Source organism: Panthera leo, chromosome D2 (genome assembly GCF_018350215.1).
Source record: "Panthera leo isolate Ple1 chromosome D2, P.leo_Ple1_pat1.1, whole genome shotgun sequence".
Taxonomy (NCBI): domain Eukaryota; kingdom Metazoa; phylum Chordata; class Mammalia; order Carnivora; family Felidae; genus Panthera; species Panthera leo.
Window position 1 is genome coordinate 14,211,793 of NC_056689.1, and position 13,930 is coordinate 14,225,722.

General features: G+C 51.2%; 1 protein-coding gene across 1 annotated transcript in view; it reads right to left on the reverse strand.

The window, feature by feature from the left end:
- SLC35F3 (solute carrier family 35 member F3) overlaps positions 1 to 13,930 on the reverse strand; it is a 401,848-nt gene that overhangs the window by 91,526 nt on the left and 296,392 nt on the right. The window contains exon 3 of the mRNA XM_042908179.1: positions 9,851 to 10,175. Within this exon, the coding sequence (XP_042764113.1) occupies positions 9,851 to 10,175 (325 nt within the window). The remainder of the gene's footprint in view (positions 1 to 9,850; positions 10,176 to 13,930) is intronic.

The following is a 13,930-nucleotide window of genomic DNA, read 5'->3' on the forward strand; positions in this document are numbered from 1 at the left end:
TTTGCACACAGTGCTCCCAACCTTGTGGATATGGGCTTTCTTGGCCTCATTCTTAAAATATGAGAACACAGAAGCAAAAGGAGCACTCATGAACAACTCACCCAAAGTCACACGGTTTTGTGAATGGTGGATCTGAGAACATGAACCAGCCTGACGCCAGGGCAGCGGGTCCCTTCCCTCTGCTGTGTGGCCTTATTCCTCGCTGTATCCCTGGGGCCTGGTGTGGGATGATCCCAGTAGGTGCACACTAGGACGGGGCAGGAAGGGTGGAGAGGGCTTTGGAAGCCATTCTGATGTCTGCCCTGCTGGACGTGGGTGGCTGTTCCAGTTTAGCTAAGAGCTGTGTACAATACAGCTAAGAGAACAGCGACATGCATCGTCTTTAGTATTCTACGTGGTACCAGCATGTTCCCCCTTTGCCTTTTCTTACCTTCCCAAAACCCGAAAAGAACGCCATGGGAGCTCCCTGCCCTTTTCCTGTCACACTCGTCTCACGGCTCACCTCTGCCAAGAAATGCCCCCATCCCGACAGTCCAAAGTAATGACAGGGCATTATGCTGTTCTCTCTGCTGTGGGCTCCACACCAGCTACGTTGCTTGTCTGAATCTTCATGAGGAGAAAGGGTCAGTTACCTGTGGTTGAAATATGCTCCGTCATCGTCACCACCACCACGATCACGATCACCATCATCGTCACCATCATAACCATCACGGTCATCATCATCTTATAATCTGCAGGGAGCGGGAGCCACGCTCTGTGTGCATCTAGGGATTCACATTCGAAGTCAACTGGTGATGGACACAAAACCCCTGGACCCAGTAGAGTTTGGGGCTTTATACACACTATCACATTTAAGCCTGTGCGGTTGGAACACAAGATCTAGACAAGAGCTTTGAGAGCCCAGGGGCCCCTGGGTGGCTCAGTCAGTTAAGTGTCTGACTTCGGCTCGGGTCATGATCTCACGGTTCGGGAATGCAAGCCCCGCATCGGGCTCTGTGCTGACAGCTCGGAGCCGGGAGCCTGCTTGGGATTCTGTGTCTCCCTCTCTCTCTGCCCCTCCGTCTCTCTCTCTCTCTCAAAAATAATTAAACATTAAAAAAAAAAAAACAGCTTTGAGATCCTAGAGGAAGGGCAATCCTAGCTGCGACCCTCAGAGGTGCGTATTAGGGGCTCTATTTTACAGAGAAGGAGTGAAGCTTGGAGCTTTTCGGTGACCAACATACGGCCAAATCGTGAAATAAAGGTGAAGCTGGGCTTCAAATCTGGGCTGTGTAATGACAAGCTTTGCACTCCCACCATGTTATCACTGTGCCCCAAATGTAGGCTGCCGGCTTTCTCACCCACTGTTGCTCCATTGCCTCCGTGCTCCTCCCTCTGAGGAAAGAGTGTTGACCTATTTCCCTCCCGGTGGCATTTCTGAAACAAGACTGGAACTGAAGAGGACAAAGGCCTCATGCTCCTTCTCTGAGCATCTGTGGCCTCTTTGATAATATGGATGAGTTGGAGCAGAGAATTTTCAAAGTCCCTTCCATGACCTTTTGAGATCTTCATTCAGATGACCGTCTCCCTAAATGTGGTGAAATTTTAACTTTTCAGTATGCCCGTGAGCTGGCTTACGAAACTTGACTCTATGACTCAGGATTACACAGAAAAGAAATGGCTCGACGTTCGCTGGGTGGGATGGGGTGGGGTCTGTGTGTCCTGGGCATCTTCCTGCAGCTGATACCCACCCGGACACGCCTCCCGGAACCTTCCTGCGTCCATGCACAGGAGCCCTTCTCCATCGTCTGACTTGTACACGTGTTAACTCCTCCTCAAGACCCACTGGCTGAAGGGGTCAGGGACGGATGGAAAGCCATCATTTCTTGTTCCGCACCTTCTCTACAGTGACCCTGATCTTGCGAATGTTCACAAGGGTCCTGGCACTTTGTGCTAAAAATTTCACTCCATCTCTTGCTGGTAAGTCTAGCCGAGGGCACCTTGACCCCCCATCACACGGATATGGCAATGATTTAAATGGCTACTATTCTTCAAACGCAGGATCACGTGCAATGGACCCGACCTTTTGCAAAACTGCCACAAAACTGCATGGGAAGGCATAACATTGCCGCAGCTGAATTAGACGTGCTCTGAAATTACAAGGTTAAATTGGATAACCTCCTCACACTGCTGAACTGCCAAGACAAATCACTGATATCCCTTCAGGGATTAACAAAGACCTCAGATAACCGATGGAGGCTGAACTGAAGTACGTGAGGACAGAGGAGATCAGGAGCTAACACAATATTTCCTCCTTGCCTCGGTGAAGGCTGAAAAATCACTTGTGGAATATTCTGGACTCCTCTGTAGCAGAGTCTGGTCATCCGTGAATTTCGCTGGAGCCAGCAGCTGTTTAGCTGAGATGTGGTGGTGAGGTGGGGATGATACGTGAAGAGAAATAAATGAGCCAAACTATGAAGGCCATGATGACAGGACACGGGGGCGGACCCTGTAGAGCAGAGGGGACCTGGTGTAAAAGCATGAGGGTGCTGTCGCTGTCTGGGTCATGAGGACAATGCTCTGTGCTTCGTTTCTCCACTAATGCCTCCTTGACTATTACAAATGGTATCTTAAAACAGGCAGAGACAATCTAACCTATGCCAGCCACCTCCTCTCATTTCTTCCTTTGCTGACACTGGGATCCATTATGACGTCCCATTTAGACTTGGAGCATGGCTTATGTGCTCAGATGGCTACGTGCACATGCATGTGAATGCACACACGCGTGCGGTGTGGATGTGTGGTGTGTATGGGGGGCTAGGGGGAAGGTACTCCGCCTCGGCAGCAAGCCTGACCAAGATCCCCTGGCATAAAGATGGCTATATATCATTACCATTATTTACCACCAAGAAGAAGACACAGGCCAAACTAAAAACTAACGTTCCCAAATATTTTGCCCACTTTTTCTAAACCAGTTACAAAAGCAAACAACAAAACATCATACGTCAACTGCAAGGGCTCTGGATGTATCGTTGCTTTGGGGGTTGATGATTCACAAAAATGAGACAGGAAACAAGACCGCTACAAGTCAGGAGGAAGGGTGAGGGCAGAAGCATGCGCTGAAAACAGGACACTGTGCTGCTCCCTCTGCCCGTCGGGCCCCGTGAGCTGGTGGCTTGGCCGGGGTTCTCGGGTCTGTCCCACAGGAGGCCAAACCGGCCAGGCCTCCCTGCCACCTGACTCCTGTATCCAGGGGTACAAAGGTAGCTTCCCCCACTGGGTTATGAGCAGCTCAGGGGCAGAAATATGCTTGCAACTTCCATTCCCCAGTGCCCCGCTGTGCAGGGTCAGAGTAGGCATTTGGCGAGGGCCTACTTCACAAATGAATGCTTGTAGGGATCAAGAACGAGCAAGCCATAGGTAACCAGGGCCTGACCCTGGCATTCGGGTCTGGGTGGGGTGGGGAGGTGTGGGGGTAACCACAGGTCCCTTCAAGAGACAGAGGGATCCCCATCCCAACATCAATATCCCCCCACTCAGCACCCCAACCCTCCAGCCTTGCTTCACGTGACACATTATATTTTATTTACATGTTTGTTTCCCCGCTAAAATGTAAGTTCTACCCAGGCGGGGATTTTCACTTGTTTGGGTCACTGCTATGGATCCAGCAGTGACCAAACCCTGGCAGATTTTGTAGAATGAATTCTGGCAGATTGTGTAAAATGAATGAAAGGGTATGTCCATCCTGCTAGAGTTGAAGATCCTTGCTGCCTTGATTGCACAGTGCCCTCACCCTATAAAGAGCTGTGGATGGGAGAACAGGCCAGAGCACGTCTGGGGCTCAGAGTAAGAAAGGGCAAGGAAAGAAACCCATCAGCCTGCATCAGACAGAAGGCCCGATGGCACTGGGAAGGCAGGGGTGTGCTGGGGCATCGCTAATTAGGGCTGCCTTGGTGCAGCCTTAGCATTCACACGGGGCCCAACAAACATGTACTGATGTTTCCTGGAAAGAAAATCTCCCCCCTATTTTCAGAATGCCTGAGTCTGGTGAGAAAATAACCACTGGAATGCTGTTCAGCAAAACAAAAGTTTGCTTCAGGGTAAAGAAGTGACAATTCAAAGCAAGATATCTGGCTTCGTAACACTTGAAGATTTACCACTCGAGATCTTGCCGTTTCTCAGGAACTGGGGTCCCTCTCCCCCCACCCCCTAAAAAAGCCTCACAAAGAAACGAAAAATGAAAACACCCGAGAGGCATGGTGCCGTGGATGTGAATTGGGGAATTCTGTAACCAGTTGTATAATTAGCACTCGGAAGCCTTACTTTTGAAAGCAGCTCTGATTATCTGTCTTCTACCCAAAACGTCCTCAAGGATCCCACTGCTTAGAGAATAAAGCCCTTGATCCAGCAGCACCCAAAGCCCTTCCCCTCTGGGCCTCCGTTTGACCTACAGCTCTAACATGTACCAGGCTCTGTCCATGCACGCAGCCAGCCAGCTGACTGCCCGCCCTCCTGCCTGCCTCCTCCTTACGTCTCTTACAGCTCGTGTGATTTTCACGTGGGTCTCTCTCCCACTCCAGTGGGAGCTCCTAAGGTGAGGAACAACACCTGCATGACCCACATGTTCCCACGTGCCCCAGATACACTGACGTCAACAAGTGTTCGGCAGCGGTGTTTCTAGATCCAGTCTGATGGCGGTGGTGGTACTTCTAGATCCAGCCTGATGGCGGTGGTGGTGTTTCCAGATCCAGCCTGATGGCGGTGGTGGTACTTCTAGATCCAGCCTGATGGCGATGGTGGTGTTTCCAGATCCAGTCTGATGGTGGTGGTGGTATTTCTAGATCCAGCCTGATGGCGGCGGTGGTACTTCTAGATCCAGCCTGATGGCGGTGGTGGTGTTTCCAGATCCAGTCTGATGGTGGTGGTGGTATTTCTAGATCCAGCCTGATGGCGGTGGTGGTGTTTCCAGATCCAGTCTGATGGTGGTGGTGGTATTTCTAGATCCAGCCTGATGGCATGGTGTTTCTAGATCCAGCCTGATGGCGGTGGTGGTGTTTCTAGATCCAGCCTGATGGCGGCGGTGGTACTTCTAGATCCAGCCTGATGGCGGTGGTGGTACTTCTAGATCCAGCCTGATGGCGGCGGTGGTACTTCTAGATCCAGCCTGATGGCGGCGGTGGTACTTCTAGATCCAGCCTGATGGCGGTGATGGTACTTCTAGATCCAGCCTGATGGCGGCGATGGTACTTCTAGATCCAGCCTGATGGCGGCGGTGGTACTTCTAGATCCAGCCTGATGGCGGTGGTGGTACTTCTAGATCCAGCCTGATGGTGGTGGTAGTATTTCTAGATCCAGTCTGATGGCTTCTCTGTTCTACCTAGAATCCTTCCATGGCTCCCCCTTAGTATCCACACGAGAATTCAACCCCTGTGTGAGGTGTGGGAGGTGTGGGAGGATTGCCAGGGGCTGCTCCCGCCTAGCTTACCTCCCACAGCCAAGTCAGAGCCCCTCGCATGCCATGCTCTCTGTGTTCCCTCTGTGTTTCCCTGTGCTACTCTGCCAGCCCAGGGTGCTTTGGCTTTGAAGAGCTTGTCCCTCAGTCATCTCCACTAAGAAACCTTCCCATCCTGCCGAGGACCCACACCCCTGGCCTCTCTCCTGGGCTCCCCTGCACACCCCCACACCTTGCTTGCCTATCTGACTCCCACACCAGGTGCTCTCTGAGGACAGGGACCATTTATCATCATGTCCCTTGTGCCCCACCCGGAGAAGACGTGCGATGCCATTTTCAGAACGAATAAGCCTCTGGCTCGCAATTGCCCCAATTTGCTCCTTTGACCTTGAATGTTACAGCTGCATGAGACCACACACACACACACACACACACACACACACACGGTTCCTGCATTAAGACCATTACCTCCATACCCACTGGGCCCTGATAAGATTTAAGATGAAAGGTATCCAAACTGCCCTTTCCCCTTTCTTGGCTCAGAATGTTTCTCGCTGTTTCTAAAAGAGAATCCGTTGGCTAGCTTCCAGAAGCCTGAAGCTACAAAAGGCAGAGGGAAACATCTGTCACCACTGTATCGTTCACTTTTTTTGGCAGCTGCAAGATAGCAGAAGGTTCTAGCATTTGCTTATGAAAAGAAGTCACTACTGGAAGAAATTCCTGGCAGACTTTCTGACAAGAGTGCAGGAGCCCCAGATCTGCTCTGGCTGATTTCCGCTCCCTGTGGTGAGCCCTGGGATCTGAGAAGCTGTCCTGCTGATCTAGAAAGTCATCCCTCTCTGGGGCATGGACCTGATGCGGCCTCTTCCTCGGGTGCCCAGCTGTGTAGGAGACTCACAGGACCGCCCCCTTCCCGTTGTGACTGCGGTTTCTGCGGCGCCCACACACATCTCCATGGCCGGAGCCCAGCCTGGGTCCCAGGCACCACTACTGTCTTGGCACATCCCCATGGCCCGCCGTCAGCAAGAAGCAGGGAACCAGAGACTGGAAACCCAGTTCAGCTGGGCTGGGGGGTTTTCGCATCTGTGCCCTTAATTCCTAACAACAGTGCCCAATCGTGAGAAGCCCGGGTCAGCTCTAGGATGCCCCGTGCTGCCAGCAGCACCCGGAGTTGACTTCTCCAAGGCATAACACCTGCATGACGCCGCAGGGTTAGCACTTCCCCCAAGACCCGCCCCCGTCATTAAAATCGGTCATCACAAGGCGGCCGATGCACCAAGCATGGGCTCCATCCTAGCACATAACCCACAGAGGACAGCAGGGTACAGCGACAGTTGCTCACAGTTTAACAGCATTTCACAGTTTACAGGGCGCTTGCATGGATGGTGCCTCATTTGATCGCACAACAATCTCGTGTGCAAGACGGGGCACGTGTCATCACCTCCCATTTACAAGTGAGCATGTGAGGCTCCCACAGCTTAAATGATTGCCCATGGAGCCTCTCCTCTCTCGAAAGTGGCACAGGACCTGAGCTCAAACAGCCCCGGGGCCGGAAGTGAGTCACTCATCGGTTCCACGTGGGATGGTGAAGCCTGGTTCCTACATCTGGTCAGATTAGCGGCATTTAAAACCCTGTAGCTAAGACTCACAACTCCTGGGCCTTTTCAGTCAAGGCACAGCCCTTGGCCAGCAGCACCAGCATCTCCTGGAAGCTTGTTAGAAAAGCAGAAACTCAGATCCATCCAGAACTACCCAATTAGCATGTGCCGTCCAGCAAGATCCCGGGTGGACATGTTGGGTTGCAGGGGCTGTGCACTAGGCAACGTATGCTCTCCTTTCCACTTTGGCTGACTTTTCTGGCTTCACACTGGGAACACAGCTCGGGTGGGGAGGGCTTGGGGAAAAGAAACTTCCATCAGACTGCTTGATAGCCACAAGAAGAGCTGGCTTAACTGTTCCCCTCTCTGCGAAAAAGGTCTCCACCTTTGTCCTCTTTTCCCCAGCTTCCTGCCGAAGCACTTTTAGCCAGAGACACATCTCTTCCGCTGACTCTAGATCCTTCCCTCTCTGGCGCTAATTCTGATAAAAGCACAAAGAGGGGAGATGTGAGTTCAGTCTTCCTTGAGTTCTGGGAATCCCAAAGTCTGTTTAGAGAACCCCCAATTTGAGTTGTGACAGAGTCATGATCTCCTAAGTGAAGCCTGTGAGGCTAAAATTTTTTCTCTCCCTTTTATTGACAAAGAATCTTTCCTTGCCCCTTCAGTGGTGTGCATGGCTTGACCAAGCTACCCACTCAACTGGTTAACAAATGGGCCGTTCTGCTTAGAGCTGAGTTTTAAAAAGATGGTTAGAAAGATTTTTTTAAAGAGGCAGACTTAAGCTTTACTGTAGAGACTGGGCAAGGTTTTAGGTGGCTTCGCTGACCATGTATGTTGTGATTACGGACCCTGCTCCTTACTGCTGTCCGGATCGCTCTGCCTCCACAACCTTTTCGTGATTCTGCAGGAAGTCTTGATTCTACAGACACGTTCCGCAGAAAGACAATTCTACAGTCGGTGTTGACTGATGTCTGTGTTTAGCTAATCCACTTAGGTGACGTCTCATGCTTCCCACCTGGCCTTTTTACCCTGCCCTGAGCTTGGTTTTTTTCTGTGCTTGTTCTCAGCAGTCTGTTACATGGCTCGAGGCCTGCCCGGAGTAGCCAGCCGTGCCCGTCTTGTCCCGAGGCGAGTGGCGGTCACGTGAGGACACGTGTGTAAAGCAGCAGCCACCACTGTCCTCAGGGGAGGCCCTGTTAAGCGCACGCAGGTGAAGGGAGCAGGGAGAAACACGTCATCTTCTCCGCCAGTGATTCTCTCCCAAGAAAGGGGGCATAAGCTCACTTCTAACTCTTTGCTAAGGGAAAGGGGCTTCCTATTCTAGTCAGTTTCACGGAAGGCAAACGCTCCATCACAAACTCTGCGTAGAGCCACGTGACTGTTAAATACATCATTTACCCAGTGTCTGTTCTTGTCTGCGACCAAAAGCAGACCGTTATTTTTCTCTTGCCTTGGGGCCAATCTTGGGCCCTCAGGAAGTTTCTAGACCTATCTGTTTCGGTCTGCGTCTGGCTGCTCTTCAGGAGAGGCGCATGAAGTCCCTCTTTAGCAATGTCTGGCTGGCCCGTGAGCCGCTGGTTTAATTCAATGCTGAGAATGCCCCAGGTCTGGGCCCCAGTTCCAGGCTTCAGGCTCCTTGCTCCTAGGGGCCTTGTCTACTGAATTTGCTTGGATTCCTTGCCACTCAGGGGACGTGTGAAGCTAGCCTTATGACTCCGTCTATGCTCCATTGGAGCCCCTTCCTCTGGAAATCAGTGGTCCGACTTCCAATTTGGTCTTCCAGTCCAAATTCTGTCTCTCGGAACTGTAAAAAGTAGGGCACCTCACGCGTCCGCCTGTAACTGACAGCGACATAATGATAGATTCCCGCAGGAAGGTTCTGATCTGAGTCTAGACCTCCGTTCCCCAAACTCGTTGCTCCTCGGGCCCGTGATGTTTTTCGTTACCTTATGATGTCTAATGGCAGCTTGAAAACAGGGGCGGAGCTCGGAGCAGATGGTACGAGGGGCGCGGTGGTTTCGTGGGGCATGTGTTTGGCGGGGTGGGGGTGAGGTGGGAAAGAAGGCAGTGGGGAGGAGACCCTTCAGCTTTCAAATTTTTCCCCCACCACGAGGGCTGACAAAAAGATAAGTTCCCAGGGCCCACCTGGTCACCTTGGCCAGCGTTCTTGCCTCTTTTTGTTTTTTTCCCTGAGTAGATCAGATTTGGGCCAGCAGGAAGGCCTCCGATCAGGGCAACCATGAGATCCAACGACTGGCATAGGATGAGGACTCAGGGTCAACACCGACAACGTGACTTCTGAGGAAGGCTGGGGGGACCCCGCTGTATACAGAGGTACAGAGTTTGTCAGGGTTTCTGGCTTCTTTGGGAAAGGAAGGTCACACCAATGGACTCCATGTGGGAAAGTAGAGTCAACAAGGTCTAGACGCTGCTTTGATTTTGAGAGCCACCCTCTCGAGGCCCAGGCAATCACACCACAAAGAAGGAGCTGTCCTGGGTCGGAGAGAGGATGAACGATCAAGTCTTTGAGGAGGGGCAATAGAACGACAGAGCTGTCCCAGCTGTCCCCTTTCTGGGGACCTACCACAGGCTGTCTCTGAAAGATGCTGCCTTTTGTTTCACATAAAGCACTTCTTCGGGCTGAAGACACAGGAAGCAAGCAGGTGCTCACCACCCCAAGGGGAGAGGATTCTGATCCTCGCCCCACTAAGACAGCAGGTGACACCGTGACCTCTGACCGCTGCTTCCCCCGGCCCGACGCAGCGCCAGCACTCAACAGAGCGGCCCGGAGCGCGGGGCCTGCCCCCACGGAAGTGCCTACCTGTATCTCTGCTTCACAGACTGCTTCTCTGCGGACTTGCAGACGTGCCCCACGTAGTACAACGGGAAGAACAAAAAGTTCCAGTTGGTGGCAAACCACGTCAGGGTGAAGGGGGCGTCGAACTTCCTGAAGGTCAGCTTGGCGAGCTGCGTGGAGCCCGCCCAGGAGGAGCACACGCACAGCACGACCGCCACGCCCCAGAAGATCTTCTTGAGCTGCGCCCGGGAGCATCTCCAGCAGCGGTGGCTCGTCCTCCCGCCGGCCTCCGCCCCAGCCGGCACCTGGGCCTCCGCCGGGCCCGGGGAGTCCCGGGGGCGCTCCTCCCCTGGAGGAAGAGAAGGGGTTGGTTACCTGGGGGCCCCCACGCCTTCACCTCGCCGCCCCCGAAACCCGGGGGCGAGCGGGAGCGGGAAGGCCCCCGACCCCACTTGCCATTGTCAAGGCCAGCCGCCCCAGGGAGGGGATGAGGGGCCGCGGCAGCCTTCTGGAACAAAACTTAAACAGAAGACGTTTTCGCTGGTTTAGTGATCCTCCAGGATCCCGACCCCCGAAGCGTGGCCCGTGGGCTAGGAGCCATTAGCGCTCACCCCCAGCTTGTTGGAAATGGGAGACTCTCAGGCCCCACTCCAGAAGCCCCGAATCGGAATCTGCCTTTCCACAAAGCATAAGGGAGTCTTGAATACAGAGGACAAACTGAGGGTTGATGGGCAGCGGGGGAGGGGGGCAAACGGGTGATGGGCGTTGAGGAGGGCACCCGTGGGGAGGAGCACTGGGTGTTGTATGGAAGCGATGAACCATGGGAATCTACCCCCCAAACCAAGAGCACACTGTATACACTGTATGTTAGGCAACTTGACGATACGTGATATATTTATACATATACAAAAGAATCTGCCTCTCAACAGGTGGTTTGCGTGCACACCAGTGTTTGGGAAACACGTCTCCAGCACGCCTGGAGAGGCGGAAACATTTTCACCCTGGTCTGTGTCGGCTCACCCGTCCTGCTGTGCTCCGGGGCGCCGGGCATGCCGGGTCCGGGGATGCGTGCCTGAGAAGGGCACAGGCCCTGACCTCTGAAAGCTCCCAGTCCACGGGCACCAGCTCCTTCTGCCCGTTCGACGCACGAATGCCAAGATGCACATCTTACTCCGCGTGGAGGGCAAAAATAGACGGTCCCCCTCTTCTCTATTTGCTTTGTCTTCCTGCCGACGGCCTTCAGTCCCACTGCGAAGCGTTACTTAAAAACCACAGCCTCTGGCAGCGGAGGCTGTGGAAGGCCTCAGACACCCCGTTCTAAGCCACGTGACTTCTGGGAGCCAGCCTGCAGCCCGAAGCCTGGCCCTGGGGCAGAGTCGTTCTCACAGACCAAGAGGAGGTAGAAAGACGTTATTTTCCACCGTTTGGTTTTCATTCACGATTGTGTGCAAGCCGGTCAGCTGGAAATGCAGACAGAGCTGTAACGGTGCGTAGGGTGTAACCATGGACAGATGCAAATTTCCGGCGCACTTGCCTTTCAGACGGTCAGCCCGGCACTTGGCTGGACGGGGGTGCCCAGTGCTCAAAGGCCGTGTCTATTACAGGGGTGCAGGAGTCAGTGCAAAATCTCCTGGGGCCAAACATACTCTATATTTTCTGTTTAAACACAGTAGTGATTTAAATGGCTTTCATGACGGTCAACTGAGCTTCGTGTATGATGCTCTCTAAAACAGTAAATGCACGAGGCAAAAATCCTGACCCAACTGTCAGCCCCCGGCTGTATCTGTTTTAGCCAAAGGTTCTACCAGGCCTTACGTGCCTACTCACGTGAGCCATCACGTCCTTTGCTAGCTCAAATCCTGCTCGACACCATTTATAGTGTGCTTCCTTGCCTGCTTTATTAGTGTTTAATTTCTTTCTTCCTCTTACTTTTCATGCGAGTGTATATGATAATGAGAAGGCCTCTGGAAAATCAAATGCTTAATCACCCTCTCAGCTTCCGGCAAGTGGCGGGTCTCTGTCATGGGCTGGAAGGCAACAGACAGGAGGGTGAAAGCAAGCAGGTTCGCACCCTGTTGGGTTATGTCTTCCCACCAGGATGGCTTGACTTTGTTCCCAGCGGATCCCCGCAACTTAAGGGAAATTTAATTTCAGATAGATGCACGCATATTTCAATTTATATACACTGATTGCCGGGCATGCGGGACTGACCCTGCAAGCCTTCATTAATGGGGATAATTTCCAAGCAGTGTTGGGGGTGATTTCTCAACCACCATTACCAGTGTCAAAAACTCATGGAAAAGACAACTACAGAGATGAAAGAAAAAGTCCACGGACAAATCAAATGCAGTTTCACACGACTAACTTCCTACTAAAGACGGACTCTGGAGGAGGCTGAGTAAATTCAGGCTTGCGGCTTTTTGTTTTTTGTTTTTTCATTTAGCCCTTCTCTGTGCCAAATACAGTTTTAAAACTTAAAGGATTAGGGGCACCTGGGTGGCTCAGTTGGTTGAGTGTCTGACTTCGGCTCAGGTCATGATCTCACGGTTCGTGAGTTCGAGCCCCACATCGGGCTCTCTGCTGTCAGTGCAGAGCCTGCTTCGGATCCTCTGTCTCCTTCTCTCTGTGTCCCTCCCCCACTTGTGCTCCCTGTCTCTCAAAAACAAATAAACATTAAAAATAAACACCTTAAAGAATTAAGCGATGACAGATGCTGTGTGCTGTTCCGATGAAAGAGAAAGTCACCAAATCATGTAATGCTGTGTTAAAATACTCCCATAGATTTGGAATCAAGAAGTTATACTCTTTTTTATAAAGATTTTTTAAATGTTTATTTACTTTTGAGAGAGACAGACAGAGAGAAAGAGCTCGAGATGGGCAAGGGGGAGGAGAGAGAGGGAGACACAGAATCAGAACAAGGCTTTAGGCTCTGAACTGTCAGCACAGAGCCAGACGCAGGCCTGGAACCCACGAACAGTGAGATCATGACCTGAGCCGAAGTCGGACACTTAACCAACTGAGCCACCCAGGCGCCCCATGAGAAGTTATACTCTTAATTTTGTAAGCCTTTTGGATCATTTAACCAAGGGAATATTAAGAATACACAAGCTGGTAGAGCGTGTGACTCTTGATCTCAGGGTTGTGAGTTTGAGCCCCACGTTAGGTGTAGAGATTAATTAAAATAAAAAATCTTAAAAAAATAGACAAGCAAAATAAAGACATTCAAAACTACAATCTAGGCTCTTCTTTAAAAATAAGATAGAACAATGTTTCCCAACATTAATAGGCATTATAAGAAAAAAAGGATTCCATGATCAGAAAAGTCTGGAGAATACTAGGTAGATAGATCAGAACCAGGTTGCTTTGCTTAAGGAGTATTCAGGGCTGATGGGCATTATGAATTTCCACAGCTACAGAATGTGTGTTTCCTATATTATTTAAACGTAACACCTGTGGTAGGAATGGTGTCCCTTGGAACACACTTTGGGAAACACTGGAACAGACCCACAAGGAATCGTAGGCATCCAAGCCAAATTCATTGCCAACTTTCCATTTCACTGTACTGAGCTTCTTATGATAATAATAATTACTTATCGATTGCATTGCCTCATTCATTCCTAATACTAGATCTATCTCCCATAAACTGAAAGTTTTCTTTACAAGTAGTTTACAAAATTGCTGAATAGCATACATAATAAGGACTACAGACTAAGTTTAGTACCCAGAGATAATACCATGGAGATTTTGCCACATTCTCCCTGGTCTTCAGTGTCTTTGTCACACACACACACACACACAGCAAAACTGGGATCATACTGTATTTCTTCTAGTATTCATTTAACTGAATACATAACAGCATGGACTTCATAAGTTTCAAAGGGCTACATTCAGTATGATGTATCATAGGAATATCTCAGCTGACTCGGGAGCTGCCATGAAGCATCTGCCCCGTGCCAAGAGATCCAGGCAGTCAATGAAATAAATATAAAGCATGGTTAACTGTTCTTCAGGAACTTACAGTCTGTCTGGGAGTGACAAAACAGACCTGTGAAAGAACTACAGAACAATCATGTGTGAAACAGAGGGCTTTTGACTGTAATGGAA